This window comes from Schistosoma mansoni, chromosome 2, assembly GCF_000237925.1.
Source record: "Schistosoma mansoni strain Puerto Rico chromosome 2, complete genome".
Classification (NCBI taxonomy): Eukaryota; Metazoa; Platyhelminthes; class Trematoda; order Strigeidida; family Schistosomatidae; genus Schistosoma; species Schistosoma mansoni.
This window is the reverse complement of record NC_031496.1, coordinates 9,305,587-9,333,497: the sequence shown is the minus strand read 5'-3', so window position 1 is coordinate 9,333,497 and position 27,911 is coordinate 9,305,587. Positions and strand designations below refer to the sequence as shown.

The 27,911-nt window shown below is 35.1% G+C and overlaps 1 protein-coding gene across 2 annotated transcripts; it reads right to left on the bottom strand.

The window, feature by feature from the left end:
• Positions 1 to 36: 36 nt before the first annotated feature.
• Smp_146320.1 (putative exostosin-2) lies at positions 37 to 27,707 on the bottom strand (the record flags this gene model as incomplete). Of its 2 annotated transcripts, XM_018795601.1 has the most annotated exons (16): positions 27,653 to 27,707; positions 25,616 to 25,990; positions 25,405 to 25,578; positions 25,144 to 25,372; positions 24,987 to 25,108; positions 24,767 to 24,951; positions 23,588 to 23,663; positions 19,840 to 19,912; positions 15,998 to 16,169; positions 14,894 to 15,076; positions 12,087 to 12,461; positions 7,589 to 7,817; positions 6,518 to 6,707; positions 5,168 to 5,334; positions 3,480 to 3,593; positions 250 to 579 (listed from the first exon to the last, which is right to left on the bottom strand). In XM_018795601.1, exons 1-16 carry the CDS (start codon positions 27,662 to 27,664, stop codon positions 250 to 252), a joined length of 3,006 nt encoding a protein of 1,001 aa, XP_018649897.1. In that variant the 5' UTR covers positions 27,665 to 27,707. The 2 variants fall into 2 exon arrangements, with proteins under 2 accessions (XP_018649898.1, XP_018649897.1); XM_018795602.1 differs by lacking the exon at positions 27,653 to 27,707 and having other exon boundaries at positions 37 to 579; positions 25,616 to 26,430.
• Between the last annotated feature and the right edge of the window lie 204 nt (positions 27,708 to 27,911).

Genomic DNA, 27,911 nt, shown 5'->3' with positions numbered 1-27,911 from the left:
TAAATAACAAAGAAATCCACAATAATCTGAAGGCTTTTATTTTGAATTTGAGAGAAACAGAAGCGGATGAGATATAAATAATTGTTCATATACACAACATAATGAATAAGATTACAATCTGTTGATCAATAATAGAATAAACATATTTCAATACTGAAAAAGATCAAACAAAATAAATAATTAGATGAGCTGTAATACTACTACTATTATTAGTAGTAGTGGTATTAATAACATTAAAAATAGTACTTTTTATAAGGCACCAGCTGTTATATGAGAAATTTTCATTGGATAATAATTTGTTCGGTCAAATTGTTGCAAAAAAGATTTCAATCGACTTACATGAAATGAACAATGTTTCGGTGTAATATTACATTCACTTGATAAATGATATAGATTAGATGAATAATTGTGATTATTGTTTGTCGGTGAACGGTTACTGCCACTGCTGCTCAATACCGACTGACCATCAGATGTTTGTATAATGAACCAATAAAAGAAAATATCTTCACATGTATCTAATTCATCTATAAATGCTTTGATAGGACTTGCTAAAAGATCTGTATACAGATGTAAATAATGCTGATTGTCCGGATAAGATGGAAAGAAAAAACAAACATATTGTTAGTTTATTGACATCAATTAAAATTAGCGGTTTACACAGCTAAAAGTTACACATAAAATGACAAATACCAAAAGCTGAGAATTTTAAAAAAATTGTCAATCTTGAAGCCCAATGCATTATAATTATTTATTTAAACAGATAAACATTGGTAAAAGGAGGCACCAAATATATATGCGCCATATGAATCATTCGATTTGCATAGGGGTTAAAATACTGCCCGGGCGACCAAACCGAAGCAAGTGGTTTTCTTGAGGGGCCACACCCGGAGCCTTCGACCTAAAGGTCTAATCCACAAGGCAGTGGGAAAACCTTAGGAGATGCAGTCCCATGGTAGCTGGTGACCAACAACTGACTTTTGAAGCGATAGGTACTCGGTACGGGTCTCAATGTGAACACTGGAAGACATATACATTTATCTGTCGAGTGCCAAATGAAGCGAACCGTATTTCGTGAATTTGTTTTCTAAAAACTTTCAAAAGTAATAAGCTTTCGACTGCAGACGACACATCGATTCAATCAAGGAACCTATATACCGACAGAGACAGATCAAATCCAGTTCCGAATGTCAAAAACAAGAAAACAAAATTCATCACGAACAACATTTATGAGAAATCAATACACACACATCATCATGCGGATAATACATGACATGAATCCTTAAGACTGTTTCTACATTCCGATCCGATTTCCCAAACGTAGTATCAAGAATACAAACATTTATCAGAGCATAAGTATTATGGCACGTGAATATTTATGTAGTGTTTTAGTATGAATAGACTAATATCTAGACGATAAATTACTTGAAAAGTGATACCCGGTACACTGATTTCAGTAAGATAATAATGCTGTTATAAATTTAATAGCCTAGGTTTGCGTTGAATAGAAAAAATCCTGTCGTTGTAAGCTAAAGTGTATTATAATAAATACAATGATATGTATTTATTATAAGAACTTTCGTCCGAATTCGAACAGATAGTTCCACAGTATTTGAGCGCTGAGTTAATGTAAGATATTAGGGAGGAAGAATATGTTTGTAAAATCTCACCGATTGAATTTGAAGTAAATCCAACGTTTCACTCGGCTATCTAGTCCAAGCTTTTTCAACGAAATATAATCAAACATCAAAATTATTGAATATAAACAGTTAACTGTATACTATATAGGTCATCCAATCATGTTAACAATGTTTAAAGTTTTGATCTTAGAGTATTGTTTGTTTGGAAGAATACTCTTATATTTTGAAGAGTTATGATATTTCTGATCTTTTATGAAATGCCTTTACGGTATGGGATCACCACTGTGTTTACCCATTCTTTTTGTTTAACTCTTTCCTAAATATCGTTTTGGTCTTCGTTTTTAATTATTCTTTTTGTAAAATACCTCGGATAATTGCTCATCATCAGTGTGGATATAATTAAATTCATTTCAGTGACTAGATCATTTGGTTCAGTGACGAGTTTTTGAACTCTGGTTATCAAATTCTTGGCCACTGTCACTTTGGTGAAGTGGTGATGTGATAACTTATAATCTAGAAATTTCTCTGCATATGTTGGCTTTCTTAATATACTAATTTTCAAACAATCATTATATTTCCTTTCAACCAAATAGTCAAAACTGGTAAGAATCAAAGGTCCAATACACAAGGTGGATAAACAAAATTGTGTTTATGAAATCATATATAGGTGAAGCATCACGACAACTGAATGTGAAAGTGAAGGAACACAAATTGTGCTTAATACACATTCCTAAATCCTCAGATGATATAAAAAAATCTTGAAAACAAATCAGCGATAGCATCATACTCAGTAGAGTCGGGTCATACAATTGATTTCAATGGCACAAGAATCCTTCAAAAAGATTTTAATTCTTATAAAAGGAAGACTAACAGCTGAAGCCTTATACATATGGACAAATCCAAGTAATATTAATAGGAGAGATGGAATACAATTAGCTATCCCGTGGCAACTAATAATTAATAAGTAAACCTGAACTCCTTATTCCGTTTTATCTACACTTATTATCTGAATAACAACAATTACATCCAACTGTTCTAATCAGTTGTCTTATCTGAATATGTTGAACAATTAACTGGAAGGGCAAAATAACACAAACATTCATTCATTCCTTTATTATTAATTTGTTTATTTATCTTAATTTTTATGCGTGCTGTGACGTATTTGATTCATGACATGCATAACATTTGTATGTTTTCTTTCGCGAAATTCACTGATCAGAGACGATCAATAGTCAATGAAATTTCTTCTCACACTTCAGATCCACTTACGTGTACATACAATCTGTTGTCTTAACATACTTTTCGTTATACACCACATATCTGATAAACACTAAAGCAGATACTTTAAACGTTATTAACATTCTAACTATCCATTTTTGCTTACAATGCTTGTGAAATAAGGCTATATCGAGGCAATACGCACAGTATGCACATATGCCAATAAGAGACTGACCAGTTGCAGTCCTAAAAATCAATGGGAAGATTCAAACAAGTAATACTAAGTGAATTGTTAACATTCGCTGAGATTTTACAAATATATTATTCTTATTTAATGTCCTACACCAACTCGGCGCTCAAATACTGTGAAACTATTCGCTCTAATTTAGACGAAAGTTCTTATATATTGTTAACATGATTGAATGACCTATTTAGTATTCAGTTAACTATTTATATTCGATAATTTTGATGTTTGATTATATTTCGTTGAAAAAGCTTGGACTAGATTGCCGAGTGAAACGTTGGATTTACTTCAAATTCAATCGGTGAGATTTTACAAACATATTCTTCCTACTTAATTACATTTATTATTACCATTACCTTAAATTCATCAAAATCACTTACTTTATGGAAAAACACTGATGAAAAACTAGCAGAAAAGGATTGATTGTTATCAAATAAATTCCAGATAGATTGATCAGATAAGCTTACTAGTCGTTCAGGATTTTGGCACCATAACTACAAAGTAATAATAATTATAAGATCAGTATTGAACATTTTTATTGAGGAATAAAGTTTTTTTTAAAGTTTCAGATGAGGTTAACCACAATTGAATGGTTAAAATTTCGATTGAAGAAAATGTCCTTTGTTAAAATCAGCCTTTCATATTAAGAAAAGAACCTGAGAGCGAATGTCCGTTGACTTAATATGACGAGATGAAAATAATGAGATGAATATAATTGGGATGATTTAAAGATTCAATTTTTAAACAAATACTGACTTTTAGATTAATATTACTAATTTTTCTAGTAAGGAATTAGCATATTGTTATATCGTGTAAGTACGTGTGTGCGTACCCTGTTATATACGAGTGATAAGACCGCCAATTATAGAACAGTGTATTTATTGATCGTAGCAATGATACACAAAAGCCGTATGAGCAGTCTTGAGTACTTATCAGTCCTGCTATCTGCCTAGTCCAGCCAGTTAAATCCAGAACACCAATAACAGCCTCTGTGCTATGAATCATTATTCTCAAACATACTGGGTTTATATACCAATCAAACAGACCACATCGTACCATAAAATAGAAAATAACATTTGTACAAGATTTGGCCAAATGTGGATGTGAATAGGGGGAACAGTAATTAATGGACTAGGGATAACTCAAGAATGGTAAGTCGTATAATAATAGTTCATAGATCAAAATAAAGCTTAGGATAAGAGGAACACGAATACGAATAGTTTAGCTACTCAAGTTACAATAGGAAATATATATATCACATTGGTTCATAAACAGTCCTCAAAGTTATCATTCGTAATTCTCCACGGGACACAACACATATAAGTAGAGTTTTTAAAATCAGAAACTGGATTGAATTGCATTGAATCATAAACTGGTTATTATGGACAGAATAAATTTTGACTCAATAACTGAGTGATAAACTCGTTAATAGTAAGATTTGAAGGTATTAAGCTCGGTTTAAATCGAGTTCATGACTGTCGGTTAATGAATTCGAAAGTACAGTATAAAGGCTGTTTAATGATCCGTAATTTTTGATAGTTTCTACACTATGTCAGTATGTTATGAACGCTAAACTGAAAGTTGCCTTTTTACTATATTACTAAGGTATTCGTACCTATAGAAGTTTATGTTATATTAGCTTTGAAACATGCTTTTATCGTTCATTTTCTTCAAAAATTCCATATAGTTGTATTTGAGTCCTCAGTATTCCATGAATTGCTTTATAAATATCTTCATAAAAAAGACATCTTATTAACATCGATTAAGGATTAAATCATTTTCGATTTTTTTAAACCTATGCTTTCTAATCACTGTTACAATAATCATAATTAAAGTTGAGTCTGACACAAATGCTTCAAGAGTAAGTCTCCATTACACATTAAGGCAGTTAGATGAAATTAACAAAGAGGAGTACAAAAGGAATCGAAATAATAGAAGTAGAAAGTTTAAAAATCGAAGAATCTGATTCAAAAAGGAATAAAAAGGTTTATGTAGGAAAATATTGAAACATTGCACCAAAAAATCTATTTGGAGGTTGATGAGTGAATTTTTTAAATGATCTAATTACCTCAAATGCACGTTCGACTGATTCAACCGAAGGTAAGCATGTATCTTCTTCAATAGAAAAAATAGCTTCAGTTCTTATTTGTCGATAAGGAAAAAAACGACCATTCACTGAACCATAAGCTGAACGGACTATACTTAAAGGAACTATTAAAGATGGCCATAATGTAGCTAAAATCGCAATAAATAAGAAAAAAGCCCCAATAAGTTCGGAACATAAGCAATACGATTCAAAGAAATTTAATTTTATCCAGAATCAGATACATATTTTACAAGTTGTCTATACGGAGATAACTTCTCATTTTTAATCAAGATACACTAGATGCCGCAAGTTCTTTTCCTTTTCCTAGTCTCATTTAATCCAAATAACAAATATCGCTGAAACTTATTGAAAGAGACCAAAGTTAGCTTATTTCAACAAACAACACTGGTCTATCGCAACTAAAGGAGCACGAATTATTGGGGGTTGGATCACGTTGCACACTGTACTTCACAGAAATTCCGATGTTCAAAATGGATATATATATATATATACGTCGGTAGATTACAAAAACTGTGTTCTTGCTGTGACATTTGATCTTCTTATGCAACCCTACAACAAATCATTAGATATAGTCGAATAATACGAAAATGCTTCACGTTTATTAGATCACTGACCAATTTACTCGATGACACGCCTCAACCAATTATAAATGGCCCTGAGTAGCGACTGCAGTTGTTTTTATTCCTATTGGTCTGAACCGTAGCTTCGCTCTAGCCCGATTTATTTTATTTATTTAATCACATATATATTGGTACAAAGGGCACCGGATACATATGCGCCCGATAGCCAGCCAGAAGTCAAAACACAATAAGCAAACAAGACCTCTATTATTGTAAATTGAACACTTAGAGGATTATGTACATTTATTACCTGACCACAATATACCATATATAAGAAGTCTTAGTTTATACACAATAATTTATGAATAAAAGAGAATGGAGTAAGAGAGGAATATTTAATTAACGATAATTTAGGAATAGTTAAATGTATATAGATAGTTAATATACTAAACGCAAGCTTATAAATAGAACAACTTAAAAATAACATAAATGAATTAACTAGTAATTGTATAGTAAAAATGGAGATAACTCATCATATAATAATTTTAAAAGTTCCAACATTCCCCCTACCCCAATATCCACTCAGTCCTAACAGTTCTGAATCCAATAAGGGGACATCCTGATGATCAATGTGTGACATTTATGTACAAATGTTATTCCGTTAAATATTTCAAAATTAATATAAAACATGTGTAGCATTACAGTTGTCAAAACACTAAACGGAGAATATATGTAATTAATCAAGACTTACAATCAGGAACTGGATATATTTTATTTGTCCATACAACAACAATCCGTCTCAAGGATTTTACAGATTGAATTGATTTTAACAACATACAAAGTAGTGTGAAATGATTATGAGCTCGAATGAGAGCGGTAAATCCAGTACGTGGAAAAGCTTTAGCTGGGTAAAACAATACTGGAGATATAGGTAATCCAACCTGAATCGGGAAATTTGGGAAGAACATTTGATATACAAGAATAAGTAATGTCCACAATTAAAATAACCTACAAACTACACAAAGTCTCTACGGAATCCCCTAAACAAATAATTGTGTACTTAACAGAATCCGAATTGGACACGGATTTCTTTAGATTTTTATGAGAGGTAGTGAACCATTGACTCAACGAAGACAAAAGTAAGATAGCAACTCAAAGATGATATTGAGTGACAATAAATCGAGTGACGTTTAGAAATGCTGAACATTCGATTTTAGTAGCGGGAACGAGTTACGATTATGGTAACATCTGGAAGTTAACGGATTCAATCTCGTGTAAGGTGGTGGATGTTAACAGTTAAGCAACGTGGAAAGAGACGGTTGTCCAATGCCTTCTAGTTTGTAACGGTTTATCCACCGTTAGCTCGCAATTGAAGATTAAAATTGAATAAGTCAGTGATTAAGTACACGTTCATGTATTTAACAACTTTGAATTGCACTATTTCGAGTAAGAACAGATGACACTACTTAATCAGTCAAACTTAATCGAGTCCAGTAATTGGGAAATAAGTGTCATTTAACTATCAATCTACCGTTCTATATAATGTACTGCTTGGGAACGCATGGCCATGTGAGAGCATTTCGAGATGGAGAGCGGACTCTTCCCACTCTCGGCCGTACCAGGGAATTTGGGGGCTTAGAATATGAGTAAGGACAATTGTCTGATACTTTTAGTATATTTTACTACTATGGTAAATATCTTTAAAGAGAAACTGTTCTTTGTTGAACTGAGTTTATTTTACCTAATGATATAAAATGTTTCTTTCATTGCTTTAAAATTGGCAAAGAAAACTAGTAAACTAGGGAAAAATATAGTGAATTACCTCAGAATAATTAGGATAATTCCATTCAGCATAAGACCGTGAATATTGAGGAAATACACGATCATTTAATATATCCAAAGTGGTCAATATAATTTTCTCTATTGATGAAAAATAACGTTGATAAATAAACATTATCTGTTTTCGAAGAAGAAATTTTTCTTTTGATGAATATGTTGATAAGATAGATGGAATCTTTTGAAATTTAACTTGTGGAATACGAATAGCAATTCTAATTTATTTACGGTGAAGAAATAAAGATTTTAAAAAGACTATTTCAAGTATAACAATTATACATTTTTAAAAGTCTAAATTGATCCTAAAACATTTACAGTGATAGTTCCAACCAACTGAAATGACCACAAATGAAACGTTCTACCCAAGTTGCTAGCGGGAAATAAATCGGATTAAGACACGTTATGTGCATGATCGTGACGGCGCTTGCTGATTGGCTAATTCTAAACCAATCAGCACTGGCAGATTATTAGAGAAGCACCTAGATGTTTCTTATGCATATGCTGTAAATATATGAACGTTTTTCTAACGATTGATTGCTGTTCACCCACCCTTGTTATTTTGAATACAATTTCGTTCCTGTTCAACGTGTTCTGGTTTCGGGGGTCTTGTCGAGTATCATTGTATAAGAATACTAAACAATAGGAGTAGCCGGGTCGTAAATTAGCAAAACAATCATAACACAGGTTTATATTCTAAGGAAGATTTGTCGTTGAAGATTTTAGTAAAGTTTCATTCCACCTAATTAGTGTTCATGTAAACGAAAAGTAAGGTGGTTACTTTGACTGATGTAATGATTTTACTGCTAAAACAGTTTATGAAGTAGATGATGTTTGACGCATTATATTTTGTCAATGGGTTATTCAGTTTATATAACATTCATTCAAGTGCTTTCGTTGGTTTGTGTGTTACATTCACTTGTAATCGTCTAAATAATTTGGTGGGATTCTGTGTTACGTCATTTATATGTGATAAAATAGTCAATTTTTCGGCTTCCTTAATAGCTTTCTTGCTTAGTGGTAAAATTGATAAGCACTTTTTTAGAAATGAATCTGTGTGGGTAAATGTTTTTCTAAATAGAATAGAATAGAACTATTTTATTAGTACTGAAATTTCTTCACCCCCCCTATGGCATTAATGTCAATTATCGTCCAATGACATTAAAAATGACCATACTGGTAACCAGTACTTGAACAGAAATAAAAATATTAATAATTTATGGGAATATTTACCAGTTTACTTTATTATGAGCAACATTAATCTAATCAGTATGAATCAATTTGTTTCAAACACTGTCACCGACACTGAAAATGTGTTTCAAGCTATCTTGTTACTAGTAGCGTTTTCATCGCCTGAGGCTTTAGAAAAACACTGCCAGAAGATTTAAAAGAGCAACTGGCTGGCAATTAGAGGTGTAAAATCCTCACTCCCATAAGAATTTGAACATGTATATAAAATTTATATTGGCGAAACGATTGCAGAGATGCAACGAGTAGCCGAAGTCCTATTTAAAAGAGGAAGTAAGGCAATATCTGCTTCAATAACAGAAGTTTATACGAATTCGCATCACCTTACTTTTCATGTAGAGTGCATCTAATTAGTAACATCATTAAGAGAGTATATTACTGAACTAATTGTCTTCAGTTTTAAATTAAATAATTGAGAATGAGACTGGAGACTATATTTAAGTTGTTTTGCTTGATATTTGCGAAAAAGGTAGACAGATGAAGAGGAATTTTTCACCTGAGCGAATATGCCTAATAGATTTTAAATATTTTTATAAATGATTGAATGCCTCGTTTCACAGATATGTACGAGATCAATTAATACTGAAGCAATAAAAACGATCAAATGATTTACAGTTAGTTGTTTAACATCTCGAAAACACACTAATACAGATTTCGTGCAATCGATGCTCAACAAATTGTGGAGCTAAGATGGTAGTTGGAGGTAGTCAACAGGAAACCCTGGACCTAGATTTCGTGCTACTTGACCCTTGTCAGCAAGGTGCGCCTGTAATCTTGAGGGAACTGATGCTCCCTGACAGATTCGATCCCGTGTCACCCAGCTTCACAAGCAGAGACCTTACCACTGAGCTATCCAGGCCGCGACTGACCTCCTGTAGGACTGAGATGTATTTACAGTTGATTGATCACTGGGTGGTGATCAATGTCATGTATGTCAGGTCCTTCTTAGTACAGACCGATTTCTATCGATCAAGTTGCAATGTGGCCACCAGCGCACGCAATGTCGAGTCACCTAGACTGGACCTAGTTAGATAAAATCATGCAAATAATAATGACATCACAGCTTAATTTAGGCGGACATGGTTTGTTCGAATATCCGAGCGTAAAACTTAAATAGATATGGAATAATAGTTCCAGATAGAGTATTCAGAGATACCTAATAAGATTACAAATTACTGTTATCTCTTGAGTTACGTGTACAAAGCATGGTACTCCAGAAGGAGGTAGGTATTTAGGATTTCTACTTATTTGATAGCCCAATAACATATGATTAGTGTCAAAGTTTAGTTTGATAGAGACAAAGAAATGGTTTTGAGATGGTGGAGAAGATTTGTAGCTCAGGTGGGTGGTGTTCCTGGTAGTGCTACAATTGGACGTAGTGGGATGTTTACCTTGTGTATCTTCGGTCTGCCGTAGAACCGAGGGAGTACTGGTCCATTGGATTTCATCCTCTATTGATCTTGCTTCGTTATTTCTCTTGCTTTGACGAGCTTGTTTAAAGTTTTTGAAATACGATTGTCTAGTTTTTTGACTGGATTTATGTCCATCGGTTTGTATGTGTTTTGTCCTCGAGTATTTCCTCGGCCTTCTTGATGTATTCTTCTTTGTCCATAATCACTGTGGTGCGTCCTTTGTCCGCTGGAACGATGAAAATATCTTTTCTGGTTCTGAGCTTCTTCAAGGCTGTTTGTTGTTGCCCTTCATCCGTTGAGTTAGTAGTACTATAGACTTCACAGAAGCAGTAATGCAGAGACTAGAAACCACGATTCTACCAGTGATCAAACCAAAAATTTGGATCCGTTATGTAGACGACACATTCGTCATCTTCAAAAAGGATGAACTAGAAAACACCTGCAGGCAGATCAACAACGTCTTCAGCGACATCAAGTTCACAATTGAACAAGAGTCGAACAACAAGCTATCATTCTTAGATATATTAATCACCAGAACCGACACAGGAAAACTGGAGACTCAAGTGCACAGGAAGCCGACCTACACCGATCAGATTCTCAACTACAATAGCAACAACCCAAGAACTCACAAAACCAACTGTGTACAAACTTTGTTCAAGAGGGCGAGGACACACTGCAACACAATTACAGCACGAAAAAATGGAAAAAAATACCTGAAAACCATCCTCCAAAAGAACGGCTATCCAATCAATTTCATCAAAAAATACCAGTCGCACCCATCATCAGAAACGAAATCAAGTATAGAAATCAACAAAAGGATCACCCTACCATACATAAAAGGTATATCGGAAACGACAACGAGGCTGCTGAAAACCTTCGGAATAGGTGTTGCCCACAAACCAACAAAATCCCTCCATTCAGTCTTATGTAAACCAAAGGATGAAATGACAAAAGAAGATAAACCAAGCATCATCTACAAAATAAATTGTGCCAACTGCGACAAACACTACATCGGACAAAGCGGACGCCCCCTTCATCTTCGCCTGCACGAACATAAATTAGCAGTCAAACGCCACGACATGTCTTCACTCATATCAATACACGTGGACAACTACGGACACACATTCGACTGGAAAAATGTGGAGATTCTGGACAGAGGCAATTCCAAAAACACCAGAGAATTTTTAGAAGCTTGGCACTCAGGTCAATCAGCAATAAACAAGCACATTGAAATCAATCCAATTTATCAACCAATCAAGAAAATTATGCAGAAACATAGGAACAAAAATCAAACCAATAGGAGATACAACCAAAACAAAGAAACAAACAATGATAGATTTAAGGTCAACAAGAACCAATCAACATCGAGGTGCACAGGACAAGCCGTGAATCACATGTGGAGAAATTCAAACACTTCACTTCTACCTGAAGTTTGTGCTGATGACGTCGTTCAGAAGGAAGATGAAAGCTCCAAGACCAAACCATCCAGCTCAGAAAACAAACCTACATCAAAAACAAAAAATGGTGAATTTCACAGAAGGAAATTACACAGATTTTTTTGTATTGACAATAAGAGTAATAACCGGGCATTTATTGACGAAAAGCTAAAGGTTAGGACATAGTTCCAAGAGTAATTCAATAACCTATTAATAAGGTATTCAATCTGAGTACAATCAACATTCATCATCAATCAATAAATAACATCACTTAACTCCCAACTAATAATTAACAATGCAATATCTAAAATATAAAAAATTTGAAGAGCCCTTAAGTACATGTTTCAGGTTTCAAGTTAGGAATTTAGTTTTAAAAAAGCAATCAACTTACTTATACCAATCAAGAATTTCTGAGAAAGGTAAAACAATATCATCATTGACAATCACCGGGATACAACCACAAGCTAGACTGTCATACAAATTAAAACGATTTAAATTGTCCGCATCAATTATCAAACAAAATTCACTAGAACACAATGATACCGAATAGTCTATCCATTTTTTTACACCTTGACGATATGGTGATTCAGATACCAGCACAAAACGTTGATTATAGGTTGTATTAGATTGGTTTGATGAAGAGTCTAGGACAAGTATAGTTCGCATTAAATTTGGATTTGATGTGCGAGAATCTAATAGGAGGTATTGCACTTGGTAGATCAAATTTTGATCAGTCGATTGGAAAACAATTAAAAAAATAGTACGTCTAACCGAGGTTTTCAATAAGAAAAATAAGAAATAATGAAAAGCAGTTATTACAGCTGATGTATTCAGAGATGCATAAAAATTAACGAAGGATAATTCGATTTTAAACTTAGTGTTAAATCAACAAACCTCTAAATAAGATTGAAAACTATAATCTCTTGCCGTTATAAAGGATACGTATGTTCTCTTAAGATGACCGTAGTAATCAGTTATATAACACGTTGCTGAAAAACGAAAATATTCTACATTTTATTAACCGACAAAATTTAACTTCTAACAGCCAGATAACACTGACTGCTACTTTAGAATCAGTGAAAAATCAACATCTCGATGTTTTTTCCCAGTTAAACGACATGTGTTATTTCAAGGAAGTGGATGAGGAAAACTAGTTCGACTGCGAAATTCTGACTAACAAACGCAAGAGAAAAAACCTACATTGTGAAAAATATTTTCACCCCAGTTCTGAACTGTAGCCGACCAGCTTTATAGAGCTTTGTTTAACAAAAATATTAAATCACAAATGTTGACATTTTATTATGGCTCGAATCCAGCTACAGAAATCAAAATATCAACGTATTGGCAAACACGAGAGTTGATACAATGAGTGAACCAAATTTAAATGTACTTTAGCTTGTACCAATCCCCTAATGACTCTTGATCTAGCCCCCTAACTCCTGAAAACACAAAAAGAAACAGATTTATTCCCCTCTCCAACCAACGATGATACGCAAAAAAATTCATGAGTATTTTTGGGGTATTATTGAGAAATAGTTATTCAGGATGAGCTTTATGACACCTAATTCAGAAGTACGCGCGTGGTCCAGCAAAGAACTCTTCCTTAGTTGATTCCGGTAGTTTTTGGGAACAGTATTTCTCAACATAGTCAAACAAAATATTAAAGTTGTTACATGAAAAACAGTTATTCGTCAAATATCCGGTTTACCTTTATTTATTAGAATTATCATCCGATAAAATTAAAAGCTGAATAAGATGATGCAACCCAGATATTAAGCACAGAAAGGTGTAATAGGTTTTCAACCATACTTTCTGTGCAAAAGCTAACGATACTATCCAGTTGCCGAAGAAACATAATTCAAATCTGTAACCCAGTGACTGAAGGCTAAGTGTATTAACCGTAAAGTTATCACTCATTAATACATACGATAAAGCACAACATGGGATATATTCGATTAAAATGATTTATTCTAAGTACTAAGTTAACTAATGTATCAATTTGAACACAATACATAAAAGTTAACCATTTCTAAAAAAGGTTTTAGGTGAATCCACATAATTCAAATGAAGTTCACGAGAAATATTACGAAGAATAAAATAATATATACATTGAGGAGCTTTAGGTGGTGTTGAGTTCTCACAGCTAGATGATTTAATTGCGGAGTTGTCATTGTCCTGCTGGACTACCTCTTCAGAGTCTACTTCGTGTAGTACTTTAACAGTATATTTAATAGTTATTAAACAACGTGAAACTGTAAGCATTAAGAATTTTACTTTATAGAATAACTGGAAAAAACGAAAATATTAGAGCGTCTATGATGATTTTTCAGAGGGACCCGATTTAGCTTGACGATTTTAACACAAAACAATGAAACACTTAAAACTAAACAGAGAGTGCAGGTATTTCATTCTATTTCGCAAGTTGTTAACTGCAAAGCATAACTGATATCTGATGGGAATTAATCATATTAGCAAGATGTTAATGTAAGTGAATAGATGTATGGATTTCTGAGAAATGATGAATCATAACAAAACAGTCAAACGGGGCAGTTTTTAAAATTTCTGATTAACATCAAACAATCGATATACATTGAATTCCATGAAAACAACAGTAAAATATTTGAACTACAGTGAAATCACGAACCGATCAATGTTAGACAACCCTTAGAAACCTAGCCGTTTCATCCTAATATGGAACTCTCCAGTAGTGCGCATCCACGACTCCGCGATAAGGAATCGAAACCAGGATCTTCAGTCTCGCATACGAACGCTTAACCTCTAGACCACTGAGTCACCATCCAATGGTGCTAATGTTTAATGAATCCACGATATTGAGCTACGATCTTCCAATGTCTTCGGTGGGTAACTGCCTCTCACTTGATACAGTTGAGAAGCTGTAAACGGTAATCTAGAGACCAAGTGTTCGAGCGCTAGACTGAGGGTCCTAAGTTCGATTTGCGTATGTGAGGGTCTGGATGCATACTACTTAAGAGTTCCATTCTAGGACGAAACGACCGTCCAGTGGTTCCAGGATTCCAAATTGTGGTCCAACATCGATCGGTTCATGATTTTCATAGAATTCCACAATCTCTGCAACACTATGCTGATAATTCACACTAAATTTTAGATCTTTGGAGGAAAAACACTAAATATTGAAGCTACATAAAGAAAAAATAATTCATTCCATATTATTATTACCTCCCATGAATAGGCTGATTCATTACATTAATCAATGGATTAAATGCCGGTAGAACTATATCAAATTTCGATCTGAACGTTAAACTTGTATGACTAGCACTGGCAACAATAGCTGAAGCAGAATATTTTAATTTTTCATTTGAAAGAAAATTAATAATTAAATGATTTTTCCCTTCGTTCCAGCTTGAGTAAAAGAAACAAACGAAATAAAGACACAAAAATGATTATAATGATTTCTGTGAATAGTTGTTAACATTTCAACGAAAATTTTGACAAAAAATTAGTGCTGATGATATAGAAGGCATTATATTTGATAAAACTTTAGCGATTGAAATTTAAATGATTGCAATGCAACTAGTGGAGTTCAACCAGGTCTGCTGGAACATATCAACTCACTGAAGACAATTGGTGAACAGTCGCTCAACTCCGTGGATTGGTTGAAGTTAGACATTAACACCTTTGGATGCCGGCTCGGTGGTCTAGAGGTTAAGTGTTCGCGCACAAGACTGATAGGTTATGGGTTCGAATCTCGCGAGGCGGGATCGTGGATGCGCACTGCTGAGGAGTCCCATAATAGGACGAAACGGCCGTCCAGTGCTTCTAGGTTTTCCATGATGGTCTAGCTTCAATTGACTCATGATCTCAACAATATGAAAGTCTACTTTTTATGATCCGGACCTATCTATCCAAATCAAAATATTTAACGCAATAGTAAAACAAGAGAGTTGATACAATGACTAAACTCAATACAAATACACTTTGATTATTTCACTGGAAAAGCTCAAACTAGCAATTGGCATAACTCCGCCTGTAGCTCTTCTAGATTTACTGCCGGTCCCAAGCCCGAGTAAAAGAGGAAAGTTGGGCATGGGGTAAGCGACCCCATTACGCCGGGAAATAGAATCAGATATGAAAAGGATTGCCCAGGACAGAGTTGGATGGAGAATACTGGTGTGCGGCCCATGCTCCTCGACCAGGGGTAACAAGCGTAAGTAATTAACAATTACCATGGTTAAACATTGAAACTATATGAATTTCAATCTCCATAATTATCTCAAATACTTTTTTTCTATATATAACGATAAATTTAAAAAGAAGACAAACCTTGGCAAATGATGTAAATAACGCATAGATAAATCAATCATTTGATTATTATCTGGATAAGCATATAATAAATCTAATCCTGGAATAATAATACATGCTTCTTCAATTTGATTTACATAATATTTACTAGATAAAACGGTATTATATAAAGATATAAATTGTTGACTAAAGCCTGTAAACATTAAACTATTATTTAAAGGATACATATAAATTCGAATATGATGTAATGATTTACCAATCATTTCATGAACACAATTACTTATATTGAAACATGTAGAATATGTACAATGTTTATTTATATACAATGGTAATTGATAATAAGATTGGTGAAATTGTTTTGTATCCTCTTCATTTGAAATAATCATCATATTATATAATGAATTAAAATTAGCAGTAGTATTATTATAATAATAAAAAAATATCATTGAAAAAATGATGAAACATACAAGAAAATATTTAAAACAATAAAAACTATTGACATTTGGTAACAGCATTATAAAAAATTTGTTAGACTTAATTGAAAATAACGAAATACTACCACGATCATACACTCAACAACAACAACGACGACGACGACGATAAAGAATATTCTCTTTAAAAATGATTAGAATGAATAAAGATCAAACAAGATAATTCAGTTGGTCATATTTTTTTTCCTAAATTTAAAGTATAAGGATCTCATGGAAGATGTAGGATGCCGGAATCTACAAAAACAAATAAAAGAAATGAAAAGTACAATCAAGCTAACTGACAAGATAAGTAGATTTGGGATTAATGAAAAGTAAATGTTTGAACTAAGATCAAAGCTTGCAATTAGTGTGTGTGTGGGGGGAAGCAGGAAGCACCAGATACATATGCGTCACACAAATCTCATTTGATTTGTGTGAGGGCTGTGATACTGCCCACGTGCCCAGACTGAAGCAGGTGGTTTTCTAAGGAGACCACACCCCGAGCCTTTGACCTGAAGGTCTAGTCCACAAGGCAGTGGAGCATCTTAAGGAGATGCAGTTCCATGGTAGCCGGTGACCAACAGTTGGTTCATACGCCATTCGTTCATTCAGGATACTGGAGCCCATGTGCACCATTGGTTTGGAATCAGGGTTTTCCAACTCCCCTAGGTGGATCCTCCACATCCACCAACCCGGTTAAAGCGCCGGACATTCGCTTTTCGTCCTCTCACTTTTGTGAACAACACCCCTGCCACGAGAAGGCAGTGAGTAGGACTTCCTTGGCAGAGGCTAACACGTTCAACTTTTAGCTTTTAAGTGATAAATTCAAACTTTATCCCAACTTAGTTCTGTTTGAGCAGCTGATTAGTACTACTAACTCATAAGAATAGTGTGACTTAACGAACATGTACACAAGCCTACACTTAATAAACAAGTTACTGCTAAGAAGAATCCACGTCATCTAACGTTTGTGAATAAATGTTCGTTCATTTTTGTAACGATAACAGGGATCACAATTTTCTTAATTCGTGTTGGTGCACGACTTTGGCTATTTTCTGACTCATTATTACTACCTTAAGTTAGCTAATTTGTCTATTCCAAAGTTCTATTTAGTTGTTGCATATATAGTCATTCCACTTTAATTTGATTTTCATTAAACATCAGGTTTCTATTTATACTGCTGTCTACTTTATGGGTTCCATCAATTGGATTACTGTGAGAGAGTTTTGTGAGTCAGTTGCCATCTTATCAAGTTCTTAACAGATTCCGTTCGTATAATAATAACCTCGATTGTCCATTAATGGCGATTACCGTAGACCAAACTGAACAAGTCTCAAGATAAAACAGGTACATCAAGCGAGACTGTAATCTATGGACGACGTCTGAGCGATGCTTTGGTGGCCTTAAAAATATCCATCTACTTACTACGGTTAAATGAAGGTTGTAAATTAATGTGAGCAGTTAGAAGTTAGGGTTTAAGAGTTAGAGTTACAGTTTCCGTCACGAACTCGCGTCAGCTACAATGCCAAAATGCTGTTTACTCAGATGGATAAATGAACTGCGCGTCAAAATCCAAAGCTTGCTATCTTAAATCTTATTGGCTTGCCCATAAATTATAGTCTTGCAGGTACACCATTACTATTATTTATGTAATTATGACGTTCAAGCAACGGATTCATGAATGGAAACCTCTCGTTTCTAAAACTAATTTAACTTGTACCTAAAACTACTTTGAGGTAAAATGCAGACCAATACTCGACAAAATAATATCTAAAAGGGAAAAAGCAATGTGATTCCGTCTACATACACTGCATGATAATATCTTAGCTATTTGAAACTACTTGAGGGCAAGAATTTTAATAATTGAGCACATCGGAAGGAAACCAAAAACGTTTTAAAACTAACGACGCAAGCGTATAACAGTCGAAAAGTAAAATATTTAATTAAGTGTGTGCGAAATAGAAGCACATGGGATGATGATAGAATATCTGCTTACGTCCTATATGAAATATTACTGTTGCAAACCAACAACTTTCCCTTGATTGCTTTTTAAAAATCGTGCATAATAAAACAAACTGAGAACTAAGTATACACAGTTTTCTCATGGGATTTCACTTCAGGTTTTAAAATGTTTCATAACTAATAACGCAGTGCACCAGATAAATGAAGTAGTCTACATAAACAATCTTCACCCTTGCTGCTATTGGGATGTTATAATTGTATTTTGCTACTAAACGACCCTGCTATTCCTATTGCTTAGTATTCTTATACAATGACACTCAACAAGACCCCAAAATCAGAACACGTTGAACAGGAATGAAATTGTATTCAAAAAAACAATAGTAAGTGAACAGCAGTCACTAGTTTGAATAACGTCCATATATTTATAGTATATACATAAGAAGCTTCTAGATTTTTTCTCCAATAATATGCCCGGGCTGATCGGTTTAGAATTAGCCAATCAGCGCGCAGCAACATCATCATGCATGAAACATGTTTTAATCCAATCTATGTCCCACTAACATGGGACTAATACAAATGGCTAACGGAACCACTTAAAGATATGCTACTAGGCTAATTAAGCTTATAAGACTCAGCAAAACTAGATAAGAATTAGCGAACCAAGTATACAAACAATCAGTCAGAAATGCGAATATTTGTGTAATGTTACGCGTAACAACGAGAAAATGATATTTATGAGATAATCGAGTTACACTTAAAATTGGGTGAAGTTTGGTAGAAATTCCTTTATTGAAGATAACTCTTCTTATCATCTAAAAGCAATATTTTAAGAACTATTCCATATAAGAAAAACTCATACCTTTGTTTGTACAGAAACTAATCAAAGCACATAATAACTTAAGAATCTGTTAACGAGGTCATTTAAAAGTAAATTTCTAATAAGTTAACATGAATTATTCCATTTTCGGTAAAAATGTCCGCCATTCTTATATATTAGTTTAGTTATGATTATACATTGTCGTAAAAGTTCACTAAGGAACATTTTAAAGCTAATCTAAAGAAAACAATGTAAAAGACAGCTCTCATCCGATAGGTACTTAAATACACCAATTAAAAAAACAAAACAAGAATCTAACCATTCTCGTATGAAGTATCAATTACAAAGATAAGATACAGAAGCAAAATAACGACAAGAAATCCTCATCAAACACAAGCTAGCCTAATAAGTGTATGTGCAAATGTCGGTCAACATACATGATCAATGAAATCAAGCATAATATTTCCATTCCAAAAAATTAAAGATTTTAAAGTAGAAAAATATTTTATTGAATAAATATTACTTTACAAATTAAACATTATCAGGTGTATTGTAAGAGAGCTTTTTGCGTTTGAATTGATGAACACACTGATTGATAGATACACAATGTTTACATTGATTACAATGAAATTTCTTTGCAGGTCTACAACGATTACATTTATCACAGTGTACATAGGTTGGTCCATTCTAGATTAGGATATTGAAATGGAAAATATTCATAAAAAATGAGTGAACACTATATATTTATTTTTATTTTAAAGTTGATAGGAATTACTCATTAAATATTTTAAAAACATCGGCCATCCATCCGTAAAATAATTAATTCTGTTATAAAGACTAAACGAGAACTAAGGCAAGATGATGGTACGGTATACTAATGCACTGTTAATATTTTTCAGTGAATAATGAAGAGAATATCATTTGGGAATAAGATAAATAATCTATTCACCTGGTACTTGAGTATGAACCAGACTCAAGGTGTATGAGCTAGTGATACTACCCAAACTGAAGTAGGTGGAGTGAGTTTCATACACGGAAATTATTGGATGAAACTTAAACGCATATCCTTTGGGCCACCGCCCCATTATTTGAAAATACCAGATGACCTTTCACATAGAATCCCGACACACTGACATTACAAATCAGCTAGATTTTATGGTAGTGATACTTTAGTGAGCGAAATTGTGATTACAAGTAATTGTATGAAAGAAGTAAAAGTTACAGACACAGTTCGAAGTACAGTATGGAAAAATACGAACAGATATTTTTCCGTGTGAAAGCATTCAGAGTATGTCAACTTTAAGAAGTAGGAAAGGATGTGTATACTTATTCAGATGTTTATTTTTATTTATTTAAACACGTAAGTATTGGTACAAAGAGGCACTAGATACATATGCTCCACACAATAATAATGAGAATGTGAGGAGATAAAGAATGTAAGGTGTGTGTAAGAAAAAAAGGAACAGTAACGAATAAAAATTAGTGTATGATAGTGAAATAATAATAATGGGAGAGATAGTTCAATTAGCAAAAGTACAGCCTGAGAGAATTATTCCAGTTAAAAAGTCACGTCCTTTTTCGAAGTAAAATCAAGTTACAGCAGTATCGCAACTGGCTTCTATTATGAGCCATATCTGATAACCTCTCTAGCCACTGTATCGCACCATCTCTAGAACCCCAACTAGGGAGTCGTGAAGGATCGACAAAAGCCAATCCGTACAGCCTTCTCTCATACGACGACACCATATCACACACTGACCACCTCTCCGCCCTTTCCAACCAATCCCAGAGTCAGCAAATAGTGCACGACGTGGAATTATCTGGGACGACATTCGTAGAACATATCCAATCCATCGAAGTCGATGTTTAGAGATGGTGACATCAATTGAACTATCGTCTCTGCGCCCAAACACATGATGCCAACCCTCTGCATTACTAACATGGTGTTGCCACTGGATGTCAGTGATCCTTCGGAGACAACGATGATCAAATGCAGAGAGTCGTCCAACATCCCCAACCCGGAGAGGTCAGGTTTCACAAGCATAGAGCAAAACTGCTCTCACCGAAGCGTTGTAGATCCGACCTTTTACAGCTAGACTAATATTACAAAGGCTCCAAAAATGGCCCAGATTGGCATAAGCCGCTCTGGCTTTCACTATACGTAAATCAATCTCATCACTCATGCCACCACCAGCACTTATGTAGCTACCCAGATACACGAACTTCTCGACTACTTCAATCTGCTCACCACCCAAGGTGTTTACAGGATTAGAATCCTGCTTGTCTTGTAGAAGTACTTTGCATTTCGAAGGTGCAAAGCACATACTGCACCTATGGACACTGATTGCTAACTGATTAAGTGCGGATTGCATGGCTTGGGTATTATCGCACAGTAAGATAATGTGATCCGTATACTCAAGGTCGAGAAGTCTTTCTCCAGGCAACAGATCCACACCACCATTACTTACATCTATCAGAGCTGTTTCCAGAATGCTATCGATAGCAAAGTTGAAGAGGAATGGTGAGATTAGGTAGCCCTGTCTAACCCCACTGCTTGGATGGAACAATGGAGAAAGGTGGTTGTATGCCCACTCTACCTGAGGTGTTTGTATATAGGGCTTTTAGGAAGTTAATAAACTTCTCAGACACACCCTTCTTCAGTAGACAATCCCAAAGAGCAGTCCTGTCCAACGAATCGAAGGCAGTCTTGATATCAAGAAACACTACGATTGTATGACGGTGTTCTAACATTAGCGGAGGGTGAAGATATGATCAATACATCCTCGACCAGAACGAAAACTAGCCTGTTCCTCGCGAGTCAATCTTTCTCGGGTTTTGAACAATCTACGAAGTATGACGGAAGCCAATAGTTTGGACGCAATCGGAAGCAGACTCATTCCTCGACAGTTGTTGCAGAAACGACGTGAACCTTTTTTAAAGATAGGGACAATTGTCGACTCATTCCACGACGTTGGAACACTAACTCCTAAACCTTTGTAAACAACGGTCAGTTCCTTAACCAGAAGGTCGTCACTATCTTTAAAAAGGGTCGGAAGTAAGCTGTCTGGTCCCGATGATTTGTAGCGCTTCTCGAGAGTTGAAGTTTTTCGAGAACTTCCTTTTCATTTGGTGGGTCAGTCGTCAGTCGCTCACACCAGACTTCTTGCTGCCAGTGGCTCAGATGAGTTGAAAGAGCTTCCGGCAGTTACCAGATGCAGCTGCTGCTCCCAACTCATTGGCACGCTACGACCACCAGGCTTCTTGGTCCTTAGGCAAGCTTTGCCCAAATTCATTACGTAACAGCCTTTGTTTGTGGTCGAACTCACGGTCATCTGGAGTAGACCGACAGGCTTCGATGAGTTGTAAGAAGCCAGGAGAAACCCAGTGCTTATAAGTGGGACGTTTCGCGAAGCCGGAAGCGACTTTACTCGCCATTTTCATGGCGTCGTGCAATTGCAACCAATGGTAATTTATACTTTTCGGTGAAGTGTTATCTAGCCTAGAAGCTAGCTTGGTTTGATATTTAGTTGCAACAGAATCTGCAACCGATTTACTGACATCGATCCGTTTAAGACGACGAATTTGTTGGCCACTGAAAAGCAAGGTAAGATTAGCGCAAACAATGGCTTGATCAGAGTTCAGATAGGTACTCTAAAAGGAGCGACAATCTTGTACACCACCACGCCAGCGGTAACTGATCGCGATGTGATCAATCTGGGTCCAGACTTGAGATGCAGAGAGGGCGCCAGGTGGCACATCGGCGATGACTGTGTCGGTAGTTAGTGCTAGCCAGAAACAGGTTGTGGTCTGTGCACAGTTGCAGTAGACGGTCCCCGTTACCTGTCCTGCGACCAACAAGTCCCCATAGACCACCTAAACTACTCTCTTTTGTGCCTAGACGCCCGACCTGAGCATTCAAATCTCCGGCTAGTACTACAATATCTGTCGAACGAACTTTCTGTAGAATAACTGTTAGCTGGTGATAAAACTCATCCTCGGTAGCATCTGGGCTACAATCTATCGGAGCACAGACGGAGATGACAAAAAGACATCGTTTCTCACACCGGTTTTTTCTTGCTTTGATGGAACTTTCTAATCTAACAGCACATAACTGACTGTTAATGGGGATTCAATCGATTGGTGCTGCTTCAGCTCTAGCGCTTATTGCGACACCGACGCCAGAAAAAACAGAAGATACCACAGGGTCCCCGGATAAACGCACGTAAAACAAGTTTTCCGAGGCGACAGATGGAAAGCGAATTTGTAGTACTTCACTTCAGATGCTTAAATATTACCAGGTCATTGAACAGTTATTTATATGTCATAGTAATATTGGATAAAGTGTTCTTAGGTAAAACTCACTCTAGTGGTGCAACGGTCACATTTAGAACAGTGTAGATTTGTTATGTGCGAATAACGTTGACAAATTTCACAAAACCTAAATGTCAAGAACCAATCATTATACTTGAAACTATAATATATGAGTTTATAACAAAGAAACATTTAATGTTAAGAAGTATTAGATAATTGTTTTTTCTGTTTTAACAATTGATAGTGCTATTCACTGATTAATTCTCAATCCTAAACTCATGAAAACATAGGAAACCAAAGCTAGTGGGTTATTCTTTGAATCGCTGAGGATTTTATTTGGTTAGGCTTCGAAAATGAACTTGCAGTTTTGGTCATTTCTCCACTGATGCAAATATATTCATATTTAACCCTAATTGGGTGATCATTTTTGTTCATAATAATGAACAGAAATCCTGCGGTGGTAACCAGACAGAAACCAGACTAAATAAACATGGGACGACTAATTGGAGTTCAGGAGGAGAGAATCTTGGGAAATAAGGCATATTAAGACTGGTTATGAGTATTTTAATCAAACTTTCACTCTACATCACATTTCGAAGCGTACATATGATTGTTTTCGTCAAGTTGTACTTACAATGCTTACCTCAAACTCATGTACAGTAGTATGCTGCTGGGAGATGCATCAAACAATTTCGTAAAGTTACTGAGGATTTGAACAAAAACATATTTTGGTTCGATTGTTGTCACCATAAGGCAGAATATTGTGGTTCAGAGTCGGATACACAAATCTATACTCTAGTAGTCGCGCCAGATACTACAACGGGGAATCACTTGATACGACGCTCATCAAAGTTGTTCGCTCTCCTCATTTTTAAGATAAGCTACTACAAGTAAAAAATCTTCATATGATCTCTCGAGATTTCGTCATTTATCTAGATGGGAATGGTGAAATTAATGCGGTGTGACACAGAAACAACAATAACTCTTTATGTTTATTCTATTGGCTTATTTTCTACAAATTAATAGTTGCTATGTTCTACCTTATGTCTATCTGTATTTGTATTAACACTTAGTACACAATTTTTGCATATTTTTTATTCAGTGAAGCGACGTCATCTAAAACATTTACATACTAAATCCCGTCTTTACGATTATCCAATCTGTACATTTGACAATCAACAACACAAAACATGATATTCAGTTTATATACACTAAATAACTAGGAAATACCTGAAACATTTCTCAATTGATTTAGGTGGATGGACCAAGGAAGGAAGTAAACTTGTAAATAAGCGAACAATCGAGTCGCGCCTCCGTCCTCTATTTGAATTATCACCAATTTTATTATTTAAATTCATGTGGTTTTGATCATCACTGATATCACAATCCAATCTTGAGTGGTTTTCGTAAGTGATCTTTACGTGTAATAGTATTAGCAACACTTGATTACTTTATAATCCAGCAAGTTCAAAAATGGGGCAATCTTCTGCAGCTTTTTCTCGAAGAAAAATGGGAGAACTAGCAGGTATGGAATATCGTTTTCATTTAAACTCTCGCAATTACTCTTAGTAACTAAAAGTGTGTAATTATCGTATATTGCACATTACTTTGGAAACTTGAAATATACTGTCTTATTGAATTGCTTAAAAATCTGATCTGGTTCACAATTAGCGATAATGGTGCAGAAAATGGAGGATCACAAAATATGGAGCATTTATCACTAGGTTTTATATTATCCTTCATGAAATGACGAAAATTTTCTTCTTCCATTTGACTGAAGAAAAACCCATTTACCATATTATACCGTGAGAAACGATCTAGATGATAGAAACTAGACTGTTGAAATCAAAAAATAAATATGCACTTACCAGCCGAAAGTCCATATCTAATAAGTATGAGTCTAATAACTGTCCTCTATGTATGCGCTGAAGTTGTATGAAGTCATGTAGACGTGGTGAACCAATACAGATGACATAGTTTACTGACAGTTTTTGAATGATGGAATACAGTCGATTCAAACTATCTAAAGAGAAAAAATATTGCTAGAAGACTTGTGGGTAAGTAGAATACAAGACGTACTGCATGAGCCTTAGAATCTTCCAGTGGTTTTAACAGGTATGATGGCATTCCCAACAGATTATTTGATAGATTTTTCCTATACTCGTGCATTTCATGTTTTTTTCCACTCAATGACAATGAAAACAAACAATCACAAGTGTAACAATAGGCTCTATCTGACTGACTTATTCCGAATATATCTTCCAATGACCAATTTTTTAAGGTACTGCTGTGGTACAAGTCTTGCTTCGCACATTCACCTTTATCACGAAATGCCGAACAAGCATATTGAGATGAATTGGAGATCTGATCAACTATTTTCAACATAGGACCATGTGAACATGTAGGACCATCAGTTGGCAGTTCGATTATCTGAGACCTTTTCGGAAACGGTTCCTGTAACATAGAGATAAACATAGTCATTATGACAAAAATTGAACGAAGTTTGTTAGCTTGAAGCAATGCACCCATCTGTTTGTTCAATATGTTACTCTTTAAAGGATTACAAAGAAATAAAACTAATAAAAATAGTGAAACAAACTGACAATGGGACCATTCAATTAGTACGAAGCAATTGATTGTTATCTAGTGAGTGTATTATTCAGTGCTGCTAAATGTATCAGGATGCTACTCAGTTTCCAGTTACCAAAACTAAAACTAAGGAACCTAATTTAGATCTAGCAAGGTCCGGATCAACAGTTGGACGTTTTGTGAAACCATATCACTTCTTAGTTTAGCCACACTGATCCAAATTTAAAGCCAGAGTTCACTTCGACCACAGATTTACATCGAGATAGCAGCTGGGACGATGCATAACACACAACTATGATCTCATCTGCCTGTATTTGGAAAAAGGTGAGAGTATATTTAAGCATTAGTATTTTACTTTAACTAAGAAGCCTTAATAAACACATGTTTAACAAATTTCGCATTAACTACATTATTTTAGATTATGGTTGAAGACAATCTTTCGGGTTAATTGCAATACTAACACTTAACTGTCACCGAAACCTAAATAATATTGAGAACTTTGTGTGAAACTTGTTGACAAATTATTCACATCATAAAAATCAATTGTTTGAATTACAACAAATGGGTAGAAAATTTGGTTGTCCTGGGGGAAATAAAGGCAAACGCCTTAGGTGTACAGCAGTATACCTAGGAAGTCTATTAAAGTGATTACTTTGGTAGACAATCCTGCCGAATTTCGAGCGAACTTAACTATTCGACGTGTTAATATTGATAAACAGTAGACAACTTTATTTTAATTTTGAAGAGGATTAGGGCATAACTTCGGCATTTTTCGCTTACATAGGGAAAATTCCGCATTACTTGCCCCAGACTACCAATCTCCCTATTTTCGGGGGATTTTATCAACGACAGGAAAACCATAGAAAGACAGCAACAGGAAATCTAGGGGAAATAAGACTAGATCCCCCAAATTCTTCATGGTCAGGAGTTTTTCACGAAACGTGCGAGTTATTTTGAGGAAATCACCAAAACGCTCGAATGGATTTTGGGTCCTTCACAATATTCCTTTAGACTGCGGAAAACTATGAATTTTTATATGACTTTAGGGAAAACCCGAAACTGTGAAATTGAGCTGGTGAAAAACTTTCTGCGTTAATTAGGGTTACAATGCGATTCATGGTAGTCTATATTCACACAGACTCTTTCTAAATTTCCCCAGTGTACTCCCGAAATTTCGCTTTATATTATCCATTTTATTTGCCTGACAGACCTTGGAAATATTATTGACAATGTTCCCACCTCTCGATTATGGGGGAATTTCTGGGTTTCCCCTAACGTCAAGTGATAATTCGTGATCTTCACATAAATGCGATTGTTTTCCCAGACCTATGGAAGTTTTGTGCTACTACTCCGATATTTTCTATAGTGGCTACCCCAAAATAGGGTGATTGAGTAGTCAGCTTGGCAAATGAATTGCATAACCAAAGGATATGACTGACTAATACCCCTTGCCAGGAACAGCTTTCGAAATGTTATTTCAAACTGGTGTTATTTCGAGTGTTGTGAAACAGATACTTGCAAACGTACATTGCTTCTCATCCTATCCTTTTAAAAGACATAGGTAACGCAAACACTTAAATGCAGGACGTCTAATCATATAGTTCAAGAAGTTATGGACGGATCCAACGCGCTTCTGTGTCTAGTAGAATCGAATAACCAGCATCTTCAAGAGAACTCCCAAATTAACGGGATAAACAGAATTCAAAGAAATATTGGCAGGTTAAAATAGGGTGCTATTGAGAGGTATACAGGACCTCGTTATCGGCATCACTGGTTGAAGAAAACT